We start from the raw sequence: 20,549 nt of genomic DNA on the forward strand, positions 1-20,549 counted from the left end.
GAAGGCGATAGTTTCACTGGATCCCAGGGAGTGACCATGGCACCCGGATGCCATGGGGTGCCAAGCATGGAATCCATATGGTACACCTTAGGGCGGGTGTCCAAGCACTTGCACGTCCATCATCAATTCATCCGTGGGGGTCGTGCCAGTGCTGACTGCACAGCAGCGGCAACGCGCGCGGTCAAGCTGCACAGCCCCTCGTCCAACTCATCTCCCGCCAGCGCCAGCGAAGACGATAGACGATGGGCTCACTCTCGCCATGGCCAAGGGCACGGGCCGTGGTAGAGTCATGCCACTCTCTGAGCCTGCTCAGAGAGTTTAGGTCGGGAGATGGGGTGTGCGTCTATAGCGGTCGTGCCCACTGCTGCAAGATGAACCCCCGGACGACCTGGCATGCCAACCCCCCAACAATCTACGTGTCCTCACAGTGCTGTGCGCATTTCGGATATGTTTGATAAGCTGAGGGCATGGTACGTTCCGAGTTTTCCTCTTACCGTTGTAAAACCAATGCGCTCATACTTTCATCCAGGTGTGCCGTTCCACCTAGCCCCGCATGCTCGTCACCCACGGTCTCGCGTGGCGCCGCTTCTACCCCCGCGCCCGCCATTTGCCCAGCACCGAACGCGAGCCGCCAACGCGGTCGCGCTCGGCGCAGCTTCCATCCCCCGCCCAACGTCGAGCGCAAGCCGCCAACGCGGTCGCGATCAGCGCCGCTAGCGCTTCCACCCCCGCGCCCGCCATTCGCCCAGCACCGAACGCGAGCTGCCAATGCGGTCGCGCTCGGCGCAGCTTTCTTTCGCCCAACGCCGAGCGCGAGCCGCCCTCGCCGTCAGCCGCACCCTACCGTCGTCAGCCGCACCCGCCCTCGTCGTCAAACGTGCCCTACACTCTTCGTCAGTCGCGCCCCGCCGTCGCCGTGAAACGTTCGCCCAACGCCGAGCGCGAGCCGCCCTCGCCGTCAGCCGCACCCTACCGTCGTCAGCTGCACCCGCCCTCGTCGTTAAACGTGCCCAGCCCTCGCCGTGAAACGTGCCCTACACTCTTCGTCAGTCGCGCCCCGCCGTCGCCGTGAAACGCGCCTTAGCCTCTTTGCCAGCCATGCCCTGCCCCGCCGTCAGTTGCCCGCGCTTAGCGCCATCCACGCCCCGCACTCGCCGTCAATCAGCGCCCCGCACTTGCCGTCAGCTGAGCCCGCGTTCGGTGTCAAGCATATGGTGTCAACCCCGCCGTGCCCTCTTTCGCCCATGTCGTCAAGATGCGGTTGGCGAACCTGTAAACTGAGTCCTCCAGAGTCTCGCAAACCGCCCGAAGCGTCACGTAACTCCGACTGCTTTCCGTCAATCCCCTTTCGCCTCTCTCTCTCAGTACCAGCCACCAGCGATGGCGTATCGCCCGCCGAACGAGAACGACAGACCGCCTGGCGCGTCCCTCAGACACACCGTCGCCGGCCTCGGCGGGAAGCAGAAAGGACCTGGCTCGCTCAGAAGGATGCATGCCAAAGCTTCCTCGCCGGCTTTGAACCTGCGTCTGGACGCCGCCGCCAGCATGCTCGTCGCCACAGCTGCCTCCACTCATGTGCCCACGCCCGTCACAGCGATGACTCCCAAGACGTCTCCACCACCTACAGCAGTGGGCACGCCGTACGGCCACCCTGCGCCCTCGCCTCTCGCTCATGCGTACCACCACGTTCACAACCCCGACCGCGATACCTCGGACGCGGACTCACGTGAGTCCGCTATCTCGTAGAGCATGGCACGCATCTAACGAATGCATCTCGTCGCAGTACGCACATCGTACGGGTTCGGACCCAGCCCCAGCGCGAGCTGCGCCAGCCTGACGTCGCTCACCACATCCGCCTCCTCGCACTACTCTCAATCGCAATCTCCCTTGCATACCCGCACCTTTGTCGTCAAGAAGCCACTGCCGCCCACGCGAGCCGCCAACGCGGTCGCGCTCGGCGCAGCTTCCATCCCCCGCCCAACGCGCACCCTCCTCGATCTGCACGAGCGCGTCACCCCGTTCAACCGGGGATCGCTCATCCCGGGCCTGTTGTCGAAGACGCGTGGCACACGCTCAAAGATGCCCCGAGGCACACGCGCGAAGACGCCCCCGGGGCATCTGCTGGACAATGCCCCATGCCATCACCATCCCCAAAACGCCGCAACGTGCACCCCCCTCGTGCTGCACAAGCGTGTCGCTACGTTCGACCGGGGATAGCTCGCCAGCGCGCCGCGCGGTCACGAAACGGGTCGGCAGTGCCCCGAGAGGTGTGCCAGCAGCGGGACGCCCGACTTCAACCACCACCGCCAAGACGCGGGACATTCAATTTCTACCACTATTGCCGAGACGTGTGCCATCCTCATGCTGCACGCCGACGCCGCCGCCGCCGTCGCCGCCAGCGCCAGCAGCGATAGCGCCAACCACCCCCGGCCATTAGCATGACCGCAATGGCCACGTCGTCGACGACGAGCACGCTGCCGATAATGGTGTTGTCGTTGACAGCGGTCGCGCCCTCAACAGGGGTCGCACCGTCATCCGTTGGCGCAGAACGCACGAACGCCTCGCCGCCAATGGTCTCCTCGCCATCAACAACGGGCGTGCAGCCGACGATGGGGGTGCATTCAACGACCAGTTCGCCGTGGACGATGGGCACACCGTCGACGATGATCACGCCGTTTACAAGTGTAGGCAACAGCACTGTATTAGAGTAGACGTATATACATACTTGCATCTATGGCTATCTCATCTGTATCACCGATGGCCGTCATCCTGCTAGCCAGGACAGGGATATCTGCACGCGCTACTGAGCAAAACGTTGGGAGATGTATCTGTGGGAATGATATACCATTCATGGAAGCACCTATCCAAATCCGGCGGCGATTCAGGCTGCCCTGGAATCCACCGGACGTTCCGGCGCGCGTCCGGTGGGAAGCCGTGCCAGTGGAATCCTTCGTTGAAATCGGTGGAATCCGGCGGCCAGCTGATTCCCTGGTTTCCAGCGTTCGCCTGGTTGGGCGTGTAGCAGCAAGATGCGAATAAAACACACAACTCCTCGATTCCATAGACATGAAAAAATGGCGTATACAGATGGGGAAACGTAAAGAACATCATGATCAAGAACGGCGTAAAGGCCAATTGCCGCGCCGCGTAGACACTCCGATAACCACCCCCTCCTGCCTCTAAATGGAGCACATCAGTACCGATGTTCTCATGCAACAACGCATCCGCCCTTCTTGTCCTTCTTCCTCTCCTTAGGAGCCGGGTTCACTAACGGCAGCGGTCAATGCCATCTCCTAGGACCAGCGGCTTATCGACACTCACGGACAGCGCGGATAGCCTCATCGAAGACCGTTTTCAGACCCTTCTGCGTCAGCGCGGAGCACTCGAGGTACTTCACGGCACCGATGTCCTTTGCCATCGCCACACCCTGCGAGTATTGTATGGGGGCCATTCGGCTGGTGAAGCGAAGGTGAGGCCGTCGTCATACGAGGAGACACCGGATTGCCGCCTACCGCTCCCGCAGCTTGGCAATGGTCGCCTCATCTTCACGCAAGTCCAACTTGGTGCCCACCAGGACGGTGGCGGTCGACGGCGCATGATGTGAGATCTCCGGGTACCACTGGCGGTAGGAGAGCGATCAGAGAGATTGGACGAGAAGACTGGGGATCACAACATGCCTTGGTTCGGACGTTCTCGTAACTAGGGGGACTGACGAGCGAGAAGCAGATCAAGAATACATCGGTCTGCGGGTATGATAGAGGACGGAGACGATCGTAATCCTCCTGGCCGGCAGTATCCCACAATCCGAGAGAGATGGTCTTTCCATCAACCATCACGTTGGCAGAGTAATTATCGAAAACTACGGTTGCCCGTCATGAGAGGCTTGAAGCGCGACTACGAACGGCGACGCACCCGTGGGGATATACTCTCCCTGGGCGATAGCGTCAGAATAACGGCACAGAGTCGTCGATGTAATGCTGCTTACGGGGAACGCGTTGGTCGTGTAAGAGATCAACAAACATGTCTAGTCAGGCCGGCATATCAACACCTCTATCTCGACTGTGCAGACGAGCTCTGCACCTTTCCGACGGCACCATCGCCTACGACAACACCTACGGCGGCTATCAGGGACACGTTTCGCAGCGCCGACACGTCGTGTGGGACTTACATTTGATGGCTTGCATACTGGCGGGGCGTTCGTCGACTGGAGGTGGCAGAAGTTGAGGGGGGTGATGGGGCGGTATACGGGTGCTGACCTTGGACGAACGGCGGGGACTGAAGGGAGAGAGAGAAAAGAGCACAGAGGACGGGGATTGTCGGTTGGCACGCGCAAGAACGGGCGTGGTTGGGCGGCAGCGAGACACGGTAGGAGGCTCGGTTGATGGCGCTCGATGCCTTCGGGAGATGGATTCACAGCACGTGCCTTGCCGCTCCTGCGCGCACGGACACCACCTCGCCTCACAGGCATCCCAGGTTGCGCGACTTTACTGATACATGGTGTACAGATAGTTAGGCACTAGGCCTCGTTACAGACAACCGCGTCGGGACGGAAACAGAGGACAGAACCAAGGGGGAGCGCATGAATGGCGTCTAGAAAGTCACCATCTTTGCAGTTCAATAAGGGGGGTAACCATATGCGAACACCTACTCCAATCAGTAGTGGTGCCGGGAGTGGAAGGCATGCAAACGTCAGGTCAATACGGGTACCCCATACGACGACGAGAATACGCAAGAGGGATAACGACAACGATAGCGCGACAGCAGAACATAGCGACAGCTGAAAAGTGGAGTCGGGGTAGAGCGAGAACCAGATCGGAGAACGGATGGCGCAAATTAGTTGCTCTTGCGACGTTTCCTGGCACGAGTGTCCATGGCGTCCTCGTCATCAGAGTCGGGATAGAGCAGGCCACCGACGCACTCCTCTGAGTCGGCGTCGTCCTCCTCCGAGTCGTTGCTGAGTGCAAACGGCGACATGAGGCTAGAGTCCGTTCCGAAATCAACTCCGGCGATGCCTAGTCCCGTGCGTGACGACGTGCGGATATCGGACAAGCGCAGTGAAAGCGTAGGACGCTTCGAGAGAGCACCGACACCTAACTGCGTCCGGGCACTCCTGATAATCGGACTCTCCTCGGCGACGAGGGCGGTGGTCCGAGCAATTGGGCTTTCGATTTCGGAACACGATGACGGTGGGCTACGCTTTGCCATCATCTTCGACCTGTCGAAGGCAGGACTAGTCTCCGCCAAGCGGAGCCAGTGATGATCGCTGCCGGCGAAAGGATCTTCTTCGACCAGTCGAATGGGCGGTTCCAGCTCGAGCAGCGATCCACCATCGGAGGTCCAGACAGAGGAGTCGGTCGTGTCCGAGAGCAGACTGCTGTCCGCACTTCCATCCGCAGGACTGCCGTTCGGTCTGTAGATGGTCCGACCATGTGCATTGAGTCCAGCAGGCAAGGATCCAGTGCTAAAGAGTCGACGTGGGGTCGCTCTAGCGCGGGTAGAGCCCGAGGGCATCCGAACTTGGCCGGTCAGAGATCGCGACCTGCTCAAAGGGCTGGTGGCAATGGGAGTTCCTCGTACAGACGACACAACCGCTGGGCTCCTCATTGGCCCAGGAGTGAATGGACTGCTCTTGCATCCGAGAATCACCCCGAGAGAAAGATCGCGGGCGCTCTGTAGATGCAAGGGATGTGACGGACTAGGAAAGCGCCAAGGTTGATCGGACGGTAATCGTGGAGGCGAATGCCGGAACGCCGGCGTCAACATAGGATTGTATGGGGACGCAGGGACGGTAACTCGGAGGGGGGTAGTAGATGTACCTGCCACGGGCGTCGACGTTACTTGCGCCTCAGAGAGAGATGGAAGAGAGAGGGAGAAGGCCTGCGGAGATTCCAACTCCTGGGGAGTCAACGGCGGTGTGTTCGATGCCACCGTAGACTGGGACAACGGGTGCGCATGTTCCACGCACTGACCGTCGACGTACGACATCATGTTGGGGAATTCGCCCGGGACCATCAAGGGCGCCGCAGGGGGAGGCATTTGTTCGGCATTCCGGACACGATAGTGACCAATGACATGAGGAACCCTCGGAGGCTGCATCGCCATAGCTGCCTCCAACTTTTGCGGCCTCCGGGTGTCTCTGCTGACCAATCTGTTCTCCTCTGTTTCCGAAGGAGAGATGGTCCGTCAACAAAGATACAGCGCGGGACACCAGAGGGGTCTTACTATTGGAGTTACGTCCACGCACTCGCTCCTGACCGTCCCGTCGATTGGACATCGCGATCTTATGCTTCTCGTAAACGTGGCGGCGCCACATGCTCTTTGCATTCACGCCTGCATACGTCCTTCGGCAAAACGTGCACCTGAGGCGAGGTTCTTGTCCTTCGGGCCAGTTGTCGACACCCCTTTCCTTCAGATCCTTCTTCTTAGCGGGACACCAACCTCTTGGGGGCTCAAGTTTAGCTGGATAAGCAAGAGCATCCTCGCTGTCGTTGGTGGCGGACTTGAAGTCGTCAGGGTCCAGAAACCATTCCGGATTGGCGGCCAAGACCGAGTAAGTAAGGCCCTCCGGGCCGTACAGGTGGGCGTTTGGGAAATCTGTGAATGGCGGATGGATGAACAACGCGTTGGGGTCATCAGGAGTGGGATCCATTGGAGGAGGAGCATAGGCCATTCCAGGCGCAAGAGGGGCGCGGACGGGCGCGGGTCGTGGGGCTTGCTTGGGGTGTGTATGCGCGGGAGCGTATGGCAATGGGTTGAACGATTCCTCGGCAGGTTTGAAGAAAGGGAGCTCGCACGAAGCTGAGTGAGAACGTTTCGGCGGACGCGTCAGAGGCGCGGGGGCGGCAGAGAGCTGATAGGAATCTGGGGTGATCGCGGTGTGGTTATCGGCCATGGCCGCTGGGGATGGTGTCTGCGATGTGCCGCCGCGTGAGTGCGATCAACGACAACGTGCTGATTCCTGTACGCAGCCGGCGTGCGGGAGAGAGACGCGAGGGGGAGACGAGAGAAAATCAAGACGGCGGGGTAAGCAAGCTGGCGGGGGTCAATGGGAGAGACAGGGTCGGGGCAAGATGACACCGGGCACACCGCCATTAACATTCAGGCGGAGCTTCAAAAACATGAGGCACGACGCGCGACGCGACGGAGCACGTGATGGACGTAATCCTCGCGCGTCTGGTTGCACAGCATTGGCTGCTCGATCAAGATGCCAACTCCGACCCCACGACTCGCCATCCTCGGCCCTCTGGGTACGTATTCTCACCAGGTTCGTAGCCCCGGCTGATGCACATAAGATCTTCGTCTCTAATGCTCCACAGGTCGCCCATGACACCTTCTCTGACGGAGTAACATACCATCTCGCCAAGTCCATCGCCGGCACGTCTTCAAATCTATTTGTTCCCTCTGCCTGATATCTCACGTACTTCTTTTCCCAGACGTCTTTCGCTCCGTGTCCCCCGAAATCCCCTTCGCACTACTGCCTCGAGAAAACTCCATCTTCGGTGCGGTGGCCGAGACCTTCGACCTCCTACGCCTGCCAGCCGTTGGCGAGACTGTCCATGTGCGCGGTCAAGTACAGCTCGCCGTGGAACATTGCCTGGTTGTTCGCGCCGGCGTCAAAATCGAAGATATCACACGTGTGATCAGCCATGAGCAGGTAACTACGACATCATGACGACGATCGCAACGCGTTCATACTGTGCAGGCGCTTGGTCAATGCTCCCGCTTCTTATCGGAGAGGCTACCCGAGGCTGAGTTGACGAAAGAAGCATCCACAGGATTAGCCGCCCGATTACTGGCGAATAGGGCCAGCGACGATCCTGAGAGGGGTACGACTGCCGTGATTTGCTCAAAGATCTGTACGAGCATCTTCGACGGTTTAGAAGTACTATTTCAAGGTATCCAAAACGAAAAGGGTATACTTTACAGCCATTCACATCCGAGCACGGCCTTACGTTCATCGATTTAGAGAACTACACACGTTTTTTTATTCTTTCTTACGGACTCAACACGACGCTACCTTACCCCACCGTTGCATCCTCATTTTCCAGAACCAAAGATTCTTGGCATGCCTTGATTAGATTGGTACCCTCCGGTTCGGGCGGAAGTTCAGCGGCGTTTCTCGGAATTCTTCAGATCATCGCCCACAATACGTGCCTTATTAGCATTGACCGTCGCGCTGCGTTGGGCGGGCGGCTCTTTGAAGGTGTTTACTTTATAGAGCTCGAGGAATGCCGTCCGGTACCTACCGATGTTAAGGGAGTGGAAAGGAGCGCAGCAGACGCCCACTATGACTCCTCCCCTTGGCAAGACTTTTTGGAGCGCAACGCGAACGCCGCTCGGTCACTAGGCGCAAACGTGAAGCTGCTAGGGGTCTGGTGAAAGCAAAGCACCGACAGTCATGTATACTATACTACAGAGTATGTAGGGAACCTACAACGTACAACGGAAATTGGGTCGATCGACAACTAGCACGTGTCGATGCTGACCAAAGACTGGTTACATAATGTCAACGTTGACCGACTTACTTCAGTCCACACTGCGGGAAACAGGCTGAATCTGGGCAAAATATATCAGAAATAATTGGCAAGATGATTCAGAAAAGCAGTGAGCTAAATTGAGCCAACTGATGTCAAACTTACTGCAAAGCGACCAGGAAAGTAGTCATGTTTCTGACATACGTCTGCATCCTTGAGATAAATCTGTCATAACTTCAAGCTAGCTTAGCTGAAAATATGTCACTAACAACCATAGTTATTATACAATAGTTTTGTTATATGCTTTCCCCAGATTCCTAGGATTTCCCGCTGTGCCACGCTCGAAGCGTTCAACGTTCACCGTTTCACCTCCGTGGACGCCGCCAATAGGATCATCAGCTTCGGGCCAGCGGTGGTAGCCCTGTCCCTCTTACGCCAATACAGGAAGACATCATAACGCGACAGTAAAGAATCAAACATGAGCGTGACTCTCGCTGCTGGGCCGTCGGTATTGAGGGATATCGTCCGTCCACAGTTTCACCAGAACAATTTCCGAGAGGAAGTGTTGATCAAGAATGAGCTCGGGATAAAGCTGGACAAAGGTGCGTCGCTGCCTTACTATTTGCAACCTGTTGAGAACTCCCGGTAGACGACCAGATATGTCGGCTGGCTCTTACGCCAGCTGGCTGCCCGCTGGGACCTTTGCACTGTCCCTTACGCCATACTACTCCTTCTCCTGCCAATTTTCAACCACCGAAACAGCTGCCGACACATCCTCGAGATCGCGAGCGTCTTGCTACCGTATGCAAACACTGGTTGCGCGGGCTTTGTAAGAAAGGTGACGCTTGTGAATTTTTGCACGAGTACAACCTCCGGCGAATGCCCGAGTGTTGGTGGTATGCCAAATATGGTTACTGCTCGGCTGGCGACGAATGTCTATACGCACACCCGAAGGAGCGCAAAATCGAGTGCCCGGACTACAGAAGAGGATTCTGTAAGCTAGGTGAGCAACGGTTGCCCTCGTTGCTAGGCGTCCTCTAAGCCACGTTGTCCGAAGGCCCGACATGCCCCCGCAAGCACATCCGGAGAGTTGCTTGTCAATTATACCTCTCGGGCTTCTGCCCGATGGGACCTGACTGTCCGCGTGGCCAGTACGTTCTTCTCTATACTCAATGGGCAGTCTGTGCCGACACAAAGTTGTCATCCTAGCCCGAAACCGCAGCTACCGCCACCATCAGCATATGAACCTCCACCACCTCCTGCCAACCGGGATCTCGGTCCTCCACCTCCAGGATACGGTCGATATGCGGATTTTGACCGTGGTGGGCCATCGTTGACCGGAAACCCGATGGTTGGCCCCCCTCGCCGGAACCTGGACGATGTCATGTGCTTCAAGGTGAGTAGCGAAGCTTTCGCAGTGAATAACCTTGGATGACAACAATACGTCTAGTGTGGAGAGAAGGGGCATTACGCGAATACATGTCGGAACCGCAATGTCCCAGGCAACCGAGGCGGGCTCGACAGGTCGAGGAGATATGGCGGAGAGGAATGATTTCATCAGTCTACTCCCGAGTTGCATGGGCGTATCCGCGTGGCATCTGTGTTGTTCCTTGCCGAATTATGCACTGCTTTTGCTACTGGAAGAATGGCGGGTGCCCCGCGCATTGATATTCGCTTGCTTTGCCATCGCAACTTCAGTGATGCAAGTAGATTTCACCTATGTACACATTAGAAAGATGTTAGTCAATGTACTTTAGGTTGCCATCCATTCCTGATTTTCTTTGTCATCTCTATATAAAAGAAAAGATGATGATGCGAGATAACCGTGTATATTTCCTGAGGCAAGCTCGGGTAACGAAGGTATTACGAGGTTTTTTTGGTCATAAGTAATCAGTAGTATCGGGGCGAGATCATCTGACCAGGACCTTGTTGTGCACCGGGTCGATCCCACAGAGTTGCAAGGACTCTTTTCCGGGAACATCATACATACCTAAGCGTCATTCGGCTTCCATGGGTTGGCAGAAGACCTTCACGCTGTCTCGACGGGGCAAAGGATGTCATCTCATCACAGAGGAGGTACTGGGTCATATCGGTCCCGGCTTGCGAGACGTAAAGGCGATTTATGGTCAACATTGAGCGAGGGGTACGCTTGCTGATTATCATGCGCGCCGACAGATCGGAATGCTGTATCTTTTCATGTCAGTAACCCTCAGATGAACGCAACTCGTACACTCATGCTCTCTCTGGCGATAGTCAACATACATCGGCCGCTCTGACTATAAATGAGAACTTCGATCCTGGTATGTCTTACCAAGGTGATTTATGCCGCTCACGATGAAAATGCCAGCGCTACAGACGTTCGTAAAGGTAACTATACCTGTACTCGTACCATCAGCAGGACGGTGGCTCACGAACCCTCCAGACATGACTATGGCCCTTGATCGTATTGTCCCGGAGAGCTTAAATTGGATACACACTGATGAAGGCCCTGAGTGAGCCTTTGTACGGCATATATACAACTGTGTCTAACGGCAGCAATGATATAGCGACTCGTAAGCTCATCGTTTCAGCCCTCGCAGGTAATGCTTCGTATGTTTGCCTGTGCACTAACACGTCCTCTTCATCGCGGCAGTGTATCCCACACGAAGACCTCCTTGATCGGACCCACTATCACGATCCCGATAACGGATGGAAGATTGAATCTAGGAACCTGGCAAGGTTTGTGTTCCTCTCATAAGAGATCGGTTAGGGCGGCCAGGCTGATGCGTATACAGGTATTTATCTGACGGAGTTCAGACACCATCCTCATAGCCGCCGTATAGTTGCAACAATTCTGTGAGACGTTGAGAACTGCTTCTATCCTCTCGTAACTCAGCGTATCGTCTATCGCAGATCCTAGGTTGGTCCGACGCGTAGACCATGCGATGCACCTGCCGTATGCTCAAGGTTCAAGGTCACTTCTGTTGATGGTTATATACCGTTCCTAGGAGCGCAGTGACGGGACTTTGTTCGTATGCGTTGTCTTCGTGCAGAGTCGAGTGTATGTTCCAACTACATAATAACTACACAACGAGTGGCCCATCATACAAATATAGCTGACCTATTTCCGACCGACGTTCACGGGACCAGTCTCGACCGCAGCAGTGGCAATGAGGCTGCGTGCGTACACCAAGGAAACAATAGCGATACTTACTAGGAGATGCAGTCCCAGTTGACAAACCTGGCAGGGCGATGAAAGTTGACAGCATGTACCCGGCCGAGCGACAGCAGAGTGCGGTCTCAGGGCGATGCCGTCAGCCGGCGTGTTCCATGGAATGTATCATCGTGACGAGATCTGCATCGGAAGATCTTGAGACTTCCTCAACGCAGAGGGAGATATAAGTGACCCCGATGAGAAAATGCTCTTGCATACCCGCGGACGCTACCTGCACGAAGTAGCGCCCGACCGAATACTGGCAACGACAAAACCTTGTGTTGACAACGCCGACCAGGACGCATCAATCTAGCACGTATAACTCTGCGACGACGGTCTGTTCTGTCTCAAGCGCTCGGCAGGACCTACGTATCTTACAAGTTTGGAAGTGGCTCCTGTCTCATCAACGCCCACCGAGATGCCCAAGGCGGCCCCGTCCTCCGCAACAGGGCGACCTGCGCTCAGGAGAAACCAGGTGCGGCGTTTCGGACGGCGCTGCTTGGCACATCCTTGCTCATACGCAAGATACCGATCAGGCCTGCAGACAGTGTCGGAAGAGGAAACTGGTGAGTCCATTCAAGACATCAAGAAATACCGTGAATGTAACACATGCCTGCTTCAACAGAAATGCGATGCTGCGCGGCCACATTGTGGAACTTGCGTCAAGTATGTCCAATTGATCAGGCATGATATCTAAGGATTGGAACCTCTGCTCAACGTAATATTCAGACAATGGCAGGCACTCGTCAGCGTTCCAGCACCAGTGGGGTATACGTGCGTGACAACTCGATGCAAAGTGAGACATTCGTTGATCCAGAGCACACACGGCAGACATCCCACAGAACCTCCATGTTCGTACGACCCTGTCGAGGGCCTTCCACTCGCTCCAGACACCGACCCGATAGAGAAAATCAGGTTATTGGAAGCTCAGATTGGTGCGTTGTCACCATGCTTTCCATTCGAACCTGAGTGGAACTCCGGACAGACCACCTCAAGTCCAAACTGCTTGAATCTCCTGAACACTCAGCCCGATCGCTGTCACCAGGGAACAGGCTCCTCAATGGGCGTGCATCTCCGTCTCTCTCAGGCTCGAGCCGACTAGACAACGACAATAGCCCAACTCTTCACGGTATAGCGCTACCCCGTGCCTCCCTAGACATGGCTACTCATCGCATGCCGACGGATATTATGGACACCGGTCGTCCCGAATCACGGTCCGAGGCCGACAGTCCCCAACCATTCATGAATTTGCTTTTCTCGGGGTGGAATCCTGATCTGCCTGACCCGAACGTTCTGATGCATCTCGTGGACATATTCTTCAAATGTGACCCGTGCGGATCGCGCATACTACATAAGCCGTCATTTATGGCTTCCTTGCGTCTCCACCCAAAGGATCAGGGGTTTCCCCACTCAGCTCTACTGCATGCTATCGTACGTTCGCAGGCTTTATCCCAGAACGCAGGTTGACCAATATTGACATCACAGTGCGCATCCGCATCGCGATGGGCGTCTCATGACATCGTGACCCTTGCTGACGGTACTCGACGGGATCCATTCGCAGAGTTTCACGCGAGCAAGACTCGGCAATATATCGATCGCACCATGGCCAGCGGTCAGGACATTTTCGATGTTATGCAAGCCTGTATCATCCTTTCCTGGTACTTTTATCAGGAGGGGCGATGGGTTGAAGTCTGGATATTTGCTGGGTTCCAGACCAGGGTGGCCATACCGCTGAGGCTAAACTATCCTGGCACGTTCACCACGCAGGGGAATGCTTCCCCAGGGGCTTACTTGGCACCTCCGAGGGATATGCTGGATTTGGAATGCCGTCGCAGGGCATGGTGGATGACGATGATCTTTGATCGCATAGTTGCGGTGGTACGTGTCTATCTCGGACATTTGTGTGCTCGTATACATATCCATCCTCTTACCCTTCAGGGCGGTTGGCTCCATAGCGTGGACGAAAGGGACATCGGCACCGAGCTGCCGCTGCGCAACGAAGACTTCCTCACCATCGAGGTAAACGCCTGCCGTTGATTATGAGGTTGGCATCCCTCAATTCTTGTCAGGCACATGTCCCGAGCAACCCACAAGATCTTGCCTCGAAAGACGTTTTCGTCTGGCATCCTCCTCAGTACACGGATTCCTTCTTGCTCCTCCTGAAGTCCGTGATGCTGTTCGGCAAGGTGACAGATTACAACGTGCGGAGCAACCTACGGTCCACATCGCCACCGTCGAAGAACCAAGACCCGTTTCATCTTCCGGGTTTCGAGGATTTAGACAAACTAGTCTGTACGGACTTTCTGGAAAACATCCCTCAAGGGTATAAACAGAACTACGGTGTTGGCGATGTGACAACGGGCGTCGACACCGATCTTTATATGGTCCACATAATCCCGCACGCGTCTGTATCCTCAGTTCTTGCTGTTGGCCAGCCGCTCATGACGTTTCTGGCAGTGCTACCATTACCTTGCATAATCCGTACCTGGACTTCTCCAACCAGCAATCCGCCTCTACCGCGCGCTGCATCCAGGCGGCAAGAGAAATCCTATCCGCGTACTATATTCTCTCCGCGACGTCGCTGGACATCACACGGTTACACCCGTTCGTTACGGTGGGTTTGGTCAGATATCCGGGTATCTAATATCCTCACATCATATCCGCGTAGATATGTTGGTACCTGGCAGCCGTTGTGCAAGTACAATTATGCAAGTATTTCATCGAGCTTGGCGATACGGAGCGAGAATCTTCCGTGTGGGGAGAGATCAATGTACTCAGGTGAGCTATTGGTCGCTGTCTCTCGATGCCGCATCCTAAACATGGCCCAGGTTTGCAATGATGGAATACGGCAGTCGCTCGCCGATCGGGAGTAAGTCAAGCTCTGCATTCCACACTGAGTCGTGCTCGCGCTGACATTCGTTTCCTTCCTTGCCGCAGCACGTCAAGAGAAGCTTCTCCAGGGACTCATGTCAGAAATCGTTCGCATGACGACGCAGAAGGAGCCTCTGCAGGTCGGGATTCCGCTGTATCCGTTCTCGCACGCGCGAGTATTCGCCGATGCCCAGGAGACCGCTGCCGCTGCCGGTCGAGACGATCACCATATCGCGCCGTTGCCCGTTAGCCCGCCTTACGAAGTCATGTCTAATCAAGGTTCGCCACCCGCAACAGCGAGAATTGTTTCATCCATCTCGTCAACACCCATGTCCACCATGAGTCCGGATCCGACGCTATCGAGCTGGGGCGTCGAGACTGTATGATGGGGACGAACGAGGTGTTGTCCCAAGCCGGGCATTTCGGGCATGGTTAGAATATCGGACTCCTGTGGTCTCTGTTCTTGTTGATCTCTGAATCATATGCGATCATTCCTCCTGGACTTTCTGATCATGTGTCATAGTAGTGTATATAGTCATCATTCGGCACTGGGCAACGCGAAGTACGTACTTGTTTGTGACGTGAAAGTCATATGAACGCGTAGTCCAAGCATCTGTGAGACTAACACCAAACCAGTCGGGGCTTCGGGTGATCCAGCACGTAGAGTACTACGCTCATGCTGATACGTACTAATGCGCTCACTGCACGTTGTTGCGGTACAAGATAGATGCACGGCTCCAACGATCTCCTGTGTTCGGGTGCACCAGTCGTAGGACATGACCTAAAATACATTATAGCACGCAACTCGGACTGGCGCGGAAAGGGATGGATCACTTCCAGGTAGGAGTGGGGTCGTCATTTTCAGCCTTCGCGATGATGCGCTCTGCCTCTAGCATCGCCTCAAAGTCGGCTTGAGATATGGGCTGATCGATGTTCACCCCATCATCTCCACTTCCAACGTTTGCACTTGTCGGCCCGTTGCCGGGATCTGAAGGTGCCGATCGAGCTGTAATTGCAGCCTTTCCGGACGTCTGACGGATGGCTTCCCAAGTAGACCCTTGCGCGGCATTTCGTGCGTTCGCCGCGCGTATTTGCTCCCAACGCGAGGTCATTGTAGGGCGACCTGCGCAGTGTTTGTACATTAGAACGGCCCGCAGCACCTGATACCGAGGTAGGAGCCCACCCGTATCGCCCCCCGAACCAGCCGCGGTCCGATTCTGATCATTCGGGAGAGAAGGATTTTCCAGGCGGCGACGTTCGAAGTCGCTTGAAGGACCATCCTGGGGATTCAGGTCGCAGTCCTCGCCGGTATCCACGTTCGCTCTGGTAGACATAATCCGGGTATGCTCCGTCTGTACTTTGTATGCGTTCTCGAGTGCTCGAGTGAATCCTTCCGGATCTTCTAACGAGCGAGAGAAATCAAACAAAGCTTTCGCGTGTAGAGATCGCCCTAGAACGGAACCGAAGAAGCCTGCACCCTAAAGGCATGCTTGTGAAGAGTCGACAGAGCGGAGAACCTCTTTTTCTTGCTTACTATAGCAGCACCGGCCATTCGCCCAAAGGACCATTTAGCGCGATATCTGCCGTACGTCGACACTCCGAGAGCGGCTAGGAAGCCGCCGAAAAACTGAGCAGAGGTAGCAATGAGATTACAGAATGTGTATGATGGTAAGGTGACCGACGGGGTAGCTCCGATGATTGCTGGTGAGGAAACCTTTTGCATGCTCAAAGTCGCGTAAAGACACGTTTCCGGCTTCGAGCTCAGGTCGGAGGTAGCGCTCCACGCGGTCCTCTGATTTGAGGAAGTAGTCTGCCCAGACAATGAGTCGAGTCGCGCGTACGGGGTCATTATCTCGGCGGGTAATGGGAGGTGGTCGGCGGGCATCCATGGAACGAACTTACGGACCGGTGGGGGGTAGCGCTCAGACCCGGTCGGGCAATGACGCAGATGTAGCGGCACGTGATGTCCTTAGATTGCAATCCACTCGGTAGTTAATCATAAAGCGGTTTACGCATGGACTCAGTTCAACTTTTGCCATGCAACGCGATGAAACGTCAGTACGTAACTGGGACGCGAACCGGTCGGACTGAAGCGGAGACACGGTCTGATCATGTCCCAACACGCACCGCGTTGAGGCCGCGAACGCACCTTGGCTGAGTTGGCATCGCCGTATGTGCAATGTGTGATATGCGCGAAGTCGAGAGAGCACCACATGTCGAGCTCATATGCGAGCAAGATGCACGAAGGAAAGACATGCAATGTGCTGACAGCGACTACAATTTCTGTAACACGAGTAACGGGTGAGGCAGGGCGAGGCGCTGGATGACGTGCAACGCTATTGACCGTCACGACCGCGTCGAGTCTCGTCGGAAGCCGGGACAGCTCTTCTTACACGACGACGGCGCCTGCACAGGCCAGACTGCTTTGCTGCGAGTCTGCTGCAGACGATGGCTGCCTATGACGAACAGCTCCCGCCGCTGCCACCAAAGCACACCGACGGGCCCGTCGGCCACCACACCCCAACCTCGCTTGCGCCGATCGCAATAGGGCTCAGGCCTCCCGACGACGGTGAATATCATCCATCTGCATCGAGCCACTTCTCAATTTACTGACCCGTCGTCCCAAAAGGCCGCGGCAGCCTCCCCTCCACGCCGAACACCCCGCTCTCGCCTGTCGATGGCCCGACCAAAAGCAAGAAGGCGAATCCGCTCGTCGATCTCATAGAAACGGAGAGGGTCTACGTCGACCAGCTCACCGGAATCATACGGGTGCGCGCTCCGTCTGTCCCTGCCGCGTATCATCCGGTTGACCACTAAGTATCGAATAGAAAGTCGCGTCAGCATGGTCCAAATCCAATCTACCACCGCCGGAGCTAGATGCCATGTTTCGCGGCGTTGAGGGCATATTCAAGGCGAATCGCGGATTGCTCGCGGTCAGTGTAAACGAGTGTGCCAGCCTACTCTCTGTTGACAGCTCCCCAGAAACTTAACGACATCGGGCCCAACCCATCCTCGCCGAAAGCACTAGGTGATCTACTCATGCGATGGGTATGTTCGATTTTTCATACCCGGTAATCTAATAGTCTCAAACACTGGCATAGATCGAAGACCTCGAGGGACCCTACACCAACTACTGCTCTAAATTCCGCACCGGATTCGACCGCTGGTCCTCCCTTGCACCCGCTACCCGCCTTCCCTCCGTGCTCGCTGCCTTTTCCGCCTCCAATCCGCCTCCTCTTCCACCTGATTCACCTCCTCATTACCATCCTTCCGAGCCGCCCCTTTGGACGCTCGACGCGCTCTTCCTCCTTCCGCGCGGACGGATAAAGTATTACCGCAAGCTTTACGGCAGGCTGCTGAAAAGTACCATGCCTGGACGGAGTGATCACAAGCTACTTCAGGGAGCGGTGGAGAAGCTAGATGAACTGCTAGCACTGCTGGATCAGAGGATGGAGTTGGATGTTGCTGCGGTGCAGCAACCCGCTATGAACCATAATCTGGGAGACACAGAGGACGAGGTTGTAATCGATATGAGGGCAAGGGATTCGACGAGTGTCTCATCAAAGCAGGGACAATTCAACGTGTAAGCATACGCTTATATAAGGCGGAATATGCTCATGTCGTTCCCAGTGCGAGATCCTCGGGAGAGACAGCGCAATCATACGATAGAATGTCCTCTTCGACCATGAACATGCCCATCACCGACCTGGAACGCCGTCTATCGACAGAACGTTGCTTGGATATCTTCACCATGAAACCCAAGGTATTTTGTCCGATGTTTTTATTGACTAGCAATATCATCAAAACTGATGCTGTTTCTGCATTAGCAAGTTCGCCTGCAAATAGCTCCTCCCTCTCTGACCTTCAGCCGGGAGATCCTTGTTTCTGCCGACGTTGCGATTGAGCTCACACCTCGCTCTACCGGGATACCAGTCGTCCACCAACATGGACATATCTTCATTCTCACCGACCTCTTCCTTGTCTGCGAGAGGACGTCTGTTAATCCCGATGGCGCCGATATGTTTTTACTCTATCCGCCATTAGCCGGAAAGCATCTTCGCACAAGCAAAGTGGCCGATTCAGGTGATTTCACAATTTGCCTGCGTATGGCTTGGGACCGACACATTATATTGAATTGCAGATGCGGCACTCGCTGTGACCATCATGAAGAAAGAGACGCTCACGATTCACGCCGACTCGCGCCGAACTCGGGATCTACTTCTCAAAGAGTTCGATGATTGCATCAGCTTCGCAGCCAACATGGCAAAGCCGCCGCCGCCTCCTATGCCGCCTCTCAGCACGATTCCCAGGCCTTCCACATATGTCGCGACACCTTCTAGTGGCCCTGTGTCAGCCGAACCCTCCGAGCGGTCATCTGAACGTAGCTTTTCTCCCCCTGGTTCAAGTGTAGGCAGAATGGCGTCCCCCTCAAGCAGAATCGCTTCGCCCACTTCGGGTTCAATGTATACAGAGGAAAGGAGATGGAGTCCGCCTCAGCGATCCACCTCGAGAGGAGCGGAAATTATGCAACCACTCGCCATGCGCCCTGGTCCTCCCCCAATGTTAGGCATGAGCGGTCCCCAGCGAAGTCCCATGTCCCCTGAAGGCCGAGCTCCCGGTATGAGCCCTCTAAACGCCCCGCCATCAGGAGCTCCTATAGGCGACACGAATGAGCGGCCAAGTTTGCCACGGAACTCTAGCGAGGCTTTCGGCGGGGGTGTTCCTGGCATGGAAAGGGCGGAGTCACTGGGTGGTGGACGGCCAAGCCCATCGGCACAAATGGGAGGTCCTCCCCCGCCACCGAAGGGTTTTGGTCCTGGGCAGATCATACCTGGTGGACCGGGGTCGATGGGACCTAATGGCCCCATTCCAGTTCCTGGTCAAGGTCCTATAGGACCCGGCTCTTTCATCCCACCTCCACGCAGTACAAGCGCAGGAGCAGGACCGTATGGCCCTGGAAGACCCCCACCGGGCGCCGCGCTGCCCTTCATTCCGGGAGGCCCGCCGGGGCCCATACCGGCCGGACCTTCCTCGCAGCAGATGGGAGTGCCTCCACCTCGTCCTGGGCCCAATATGATGATCCCCGGACCCGGTGCTAGATCGGGTCCACCGTACGGTCCTGGTCCCGGACCCGGGCCGAATGGCGTATCGTACCCTGGTCCTGGAAGCTCCAACGGACAAAATTTGCTTCGGAAATCGAGTTCTTCGAGCGCGTTGGCCTCCCAGTTCGAGCGAAACGCTCTCAACGCTCCTCGCCCGCCCATACCAGTCATCCCTCCAGCCAGTTTCCCGACAAATCCTAGCCTCGCTGAATCCGTTGGGTCTTTGCCTCCGCCATCGCGCCCCCTCCTTCCTTCCGCCAACAACGCTCGAGCGGCATCGATGGCCGGTAGCGGCGGAGCTTCTAGTTCATACGAGGACGAACTCAGCCCGCCTGCATCCCCGGTCCTGCAAGCTGCGCAGGGTCCTACGACATCCGCCATCACCGCGCAGATGAAGTGCAAGGTCTTCTTACAGCAGCAGCACGCCCAATGGAAGTCCCTAGGCTCAGCCAAGCTAAAGCTTTACCATGAAAGTCCCACGAATGTGAAGCAACTCGTCGTCGAGGCGGAGGACAAGAAACGCTCGACACTTATTTCCACTATTGTACTCACAGATGGGGTTGAAAGGGTTGGCAAGACGGGCGTCGCGGTGGAGCTGAGCGATAACGGGCAGCGAACGGGCATCGTCTACATGTTACAACTGCGGAACGAAAGCAGTGCAGGGGGATTGTTCGACAGTCTCCTCGCGGGTTCAGATAGGGCTCATCAATGACGGCTGTAAATGGGACAAAAGCTTGGTTTTTTTTCCTTTGCATGCACAATATTCACTTGGTACTTTAGCATTCGTTTATTGGGTAGTAGAAGATATGCCGACTACTAACCGCTCTCTCCTACGCCGCCGCACTCATGTACTCCTGATTGTCGAGACGAACAGTAGACAATCTAACGATTTTCAATCTACCTGATATA

At 55.9% G+C, this 20,549-nt stretch overlaps 8 protein-coding genes across 8 annotated transcripts; 5 read left to right on the forward strand and 3 right to left on the reverse strand.

Annotated features, from left to right (window-relative positions):
- Positions 1–528: 528 nt before the first annotated feature.
- On the forward strand, positions 529–2,753 carry PUNSTDRAFT_140538 (uncharacterized protein). The gene is made up of 2 exons (XM_007379048.1): positions 529–1,726; positions 1,784–2,753. The coding sequence occupies exons 1-2, from the start codon at positions 1,212–1,214 to the stop codon at positions 2,412–2,414; spliced, it is 1,146 nt and encodes a 381-aa protein (XP_007379110.1). The 5' UTR covers positions 529–1,211; the 3' UTR covers positions 2,415–2,753.
- A 455-nt stretch (positions 2,754–3,208) lies between these two features.
- PUNSTDRAFT_110320 (uncharacterized protein) lies at positions 3,209–4,184 on the reverse strand (the record flags this gene model as incomplete). The annotated part of the gene is made up of 8 exons (XM_007379049.1): positions 3,209–3,267; positions 3,322–3,455; positions 3,513–3,619; positions 3,678–3,859; positions 3,913–3,931; positions 3,986–4,024; positions 4,081–4,112; positions 4,169–4,184. The coding sequence occupies 8 exons, from the start codon at positions 4,182–4,184 to the stop codon at positions 3,209–3,211; spliced, it is 588 nt and encodes a 195-aa protein (XP_007379111.1).
- A 387-nt stretch (positions 4,185–4,571) lies between these two features.
- On the reverse strand, positions 4,572–6,968 carry PUNSTDRAFT_140541 (uncharacterized protein). Its single transcript, XM_007379050.1, has 2 exons — positions 6,223–6,968; positions 4,572–6,158 (listed from the first exon to the last, which is right to left on the reverse strand). Exons 1-2 carry the CDS (start codon positions 6,890–6,892, stop codon positions 4,834–4,836), a joined length of 1,995 nt encoding a protein of 664 aa, XP_007379112.1. The 5' UTR covers positions 6,893–6,968; the 3' UTR covers positions 4,572–4,833.
- Positions 6,969–8,832: 1,864 nt separating this feature from the next.
- Positions 8,833–10,107, forward strand: PUNSTDRAFT_49022 (uncharacterized protein). The gene is made up of 5 exons (XM_007379051.1): positions 8,833–9,076; positions 9,124–9,477; positions 9,532–9,625; positions 9,684–9,870; positions 9,925–10,107. The coding sequence occupies exons 1-5, from the start codon at positions 8,953–8,955 to the stop codon at positions 10,024–10,026; spliced, it is 861 nt and encodes a 286-aa protein (XP_007379113.1). The 5' UTR covers positions 8,833–8,952; the 3' UTR covers positions 10,027–10,107.
- Positions 10,108–10,451: 344 nt separating this feature from the next.
- PUNSTDRAFT_95853 (uncharacterized protein) lies at positions 10,452–11,585 on the forward strand. Its single transcript, XM_007379052.1, has 9 exons — positions 10,452–10,589; positions 10,650–10,672; positions 10,728–10,774; positions 10,830–10,841; positions 10,897–10,966; positions 11,021–11,026; positions 11,107–11,192; positions 11,249–11,309; positions 11,367–11,585. The coding sequence occupies exons 1-9, from the start codon at positions 10,485–10,487 to the stop codon at positions 11,371–11,373; spliced, it is 417 nt and encodes a 138-aa protein (XP_007379114.1). The 5' UTR covers positions 10,452–10,484; the 3' UTR covers positions 11,374–11,585.
- Positions 11,586–12,085: 500 nt separating this feature from the next.
- PUNSTDRAFT_58483 (uncharacterized protein) lies at positions 12,086–14,924 on the forward strand (the record flags this gene model as incomplete). The annotated part of the gene is made up of 13 exons (XM_007379053.1): positions 12,086–12,142; positions 12,204–12,233; positions 12,293–12,333; positions 12,397–12,441; positions 12,499–12,602; positions 12,653–13,098; positions 13,153–13,545; positions 13,606–13,686; positions 13,737–14,071; positions 14,125–14,281; positions 14,336–14,445; positions 14,496–14,536; positions 14,605–14,924. 13 exons carry the CDS (start codon positions 12,086–12,088, stop codon positions 14,922–14,924), a joined length of 2,160 nt encoding a protein of 719 aa, XP_007379115.1.
- A 154-nt stretch (positions 14,925–15,078) lies between these two features.
- PUNSTDRAFT_49026 (uncharacterized protein) lies at positions 15,079–16,432 on the reverse strand. Its single transcript, XM_007379054.1, has 4 exons — positions 16,221–16,432; positions 16,073–16,165; positions 15,722–16,016; positions 15,079–15,661 (listed from the first exon to the last, which is right to left on the reverse strand). The coding sequence occupies exons 1-4, from the start codon at positions 16,425–16,427 to the stop codon at positions 15,369–15,371; spliced, it is 888 nt and encodes a 295-aa protein (XP_007379116.1). The 5' UTR covers positions 16,428–16,432; the 3' UTR covers positions 15,079–15,368.
- Positions 16,433–16,986: 554 nt separating this feature from the next.
- On the forward strand, positions 16,987–20,542 carry PUNSTDRAFT_140545 (uncharacterized protein; the record flags this gene model as incomplete). Its single annotated transcript, XM_007379055.1, has 8 exons — positions 16,987–17,107; positions 17,168–17,307; positions 17,367–17,471; positions 17,521–17,586; positions 17,640–18,121; positions 18,169–18,301; positions 18,366–18,621; positions 18,680–20,542. 8 exons carry the CDS (start codon positions 16,987–16,989, stop codon positions 20,350–20,352), a joined length of 2,976 nt encoding a protein of 991 aa, XP_007379117.1. The 3' UTR covers positions 20,353–20,542.
- Between the last annotated feature and the right edge of the window lie 7 nt (positions 20,543–20,549).

The sequence above is a fragment of the Punctularia strigosozonata genome, assembly GCF_000264995.1.
Source record: "Punctularia strigosozonata HHB-11173 SS5 unplaced genomic scaffold PUNSTscaffold_1, whole genome shotgun sequence".
In the NCBI taxonomy this organism is placed as follows: domain Eukaryota; kingdom Fungi; phylum Basidiomycota; class Agaricomycetes; order Corticiales; family Punctulariaceae; genus Punctularia; species Punctularia strigosozonata.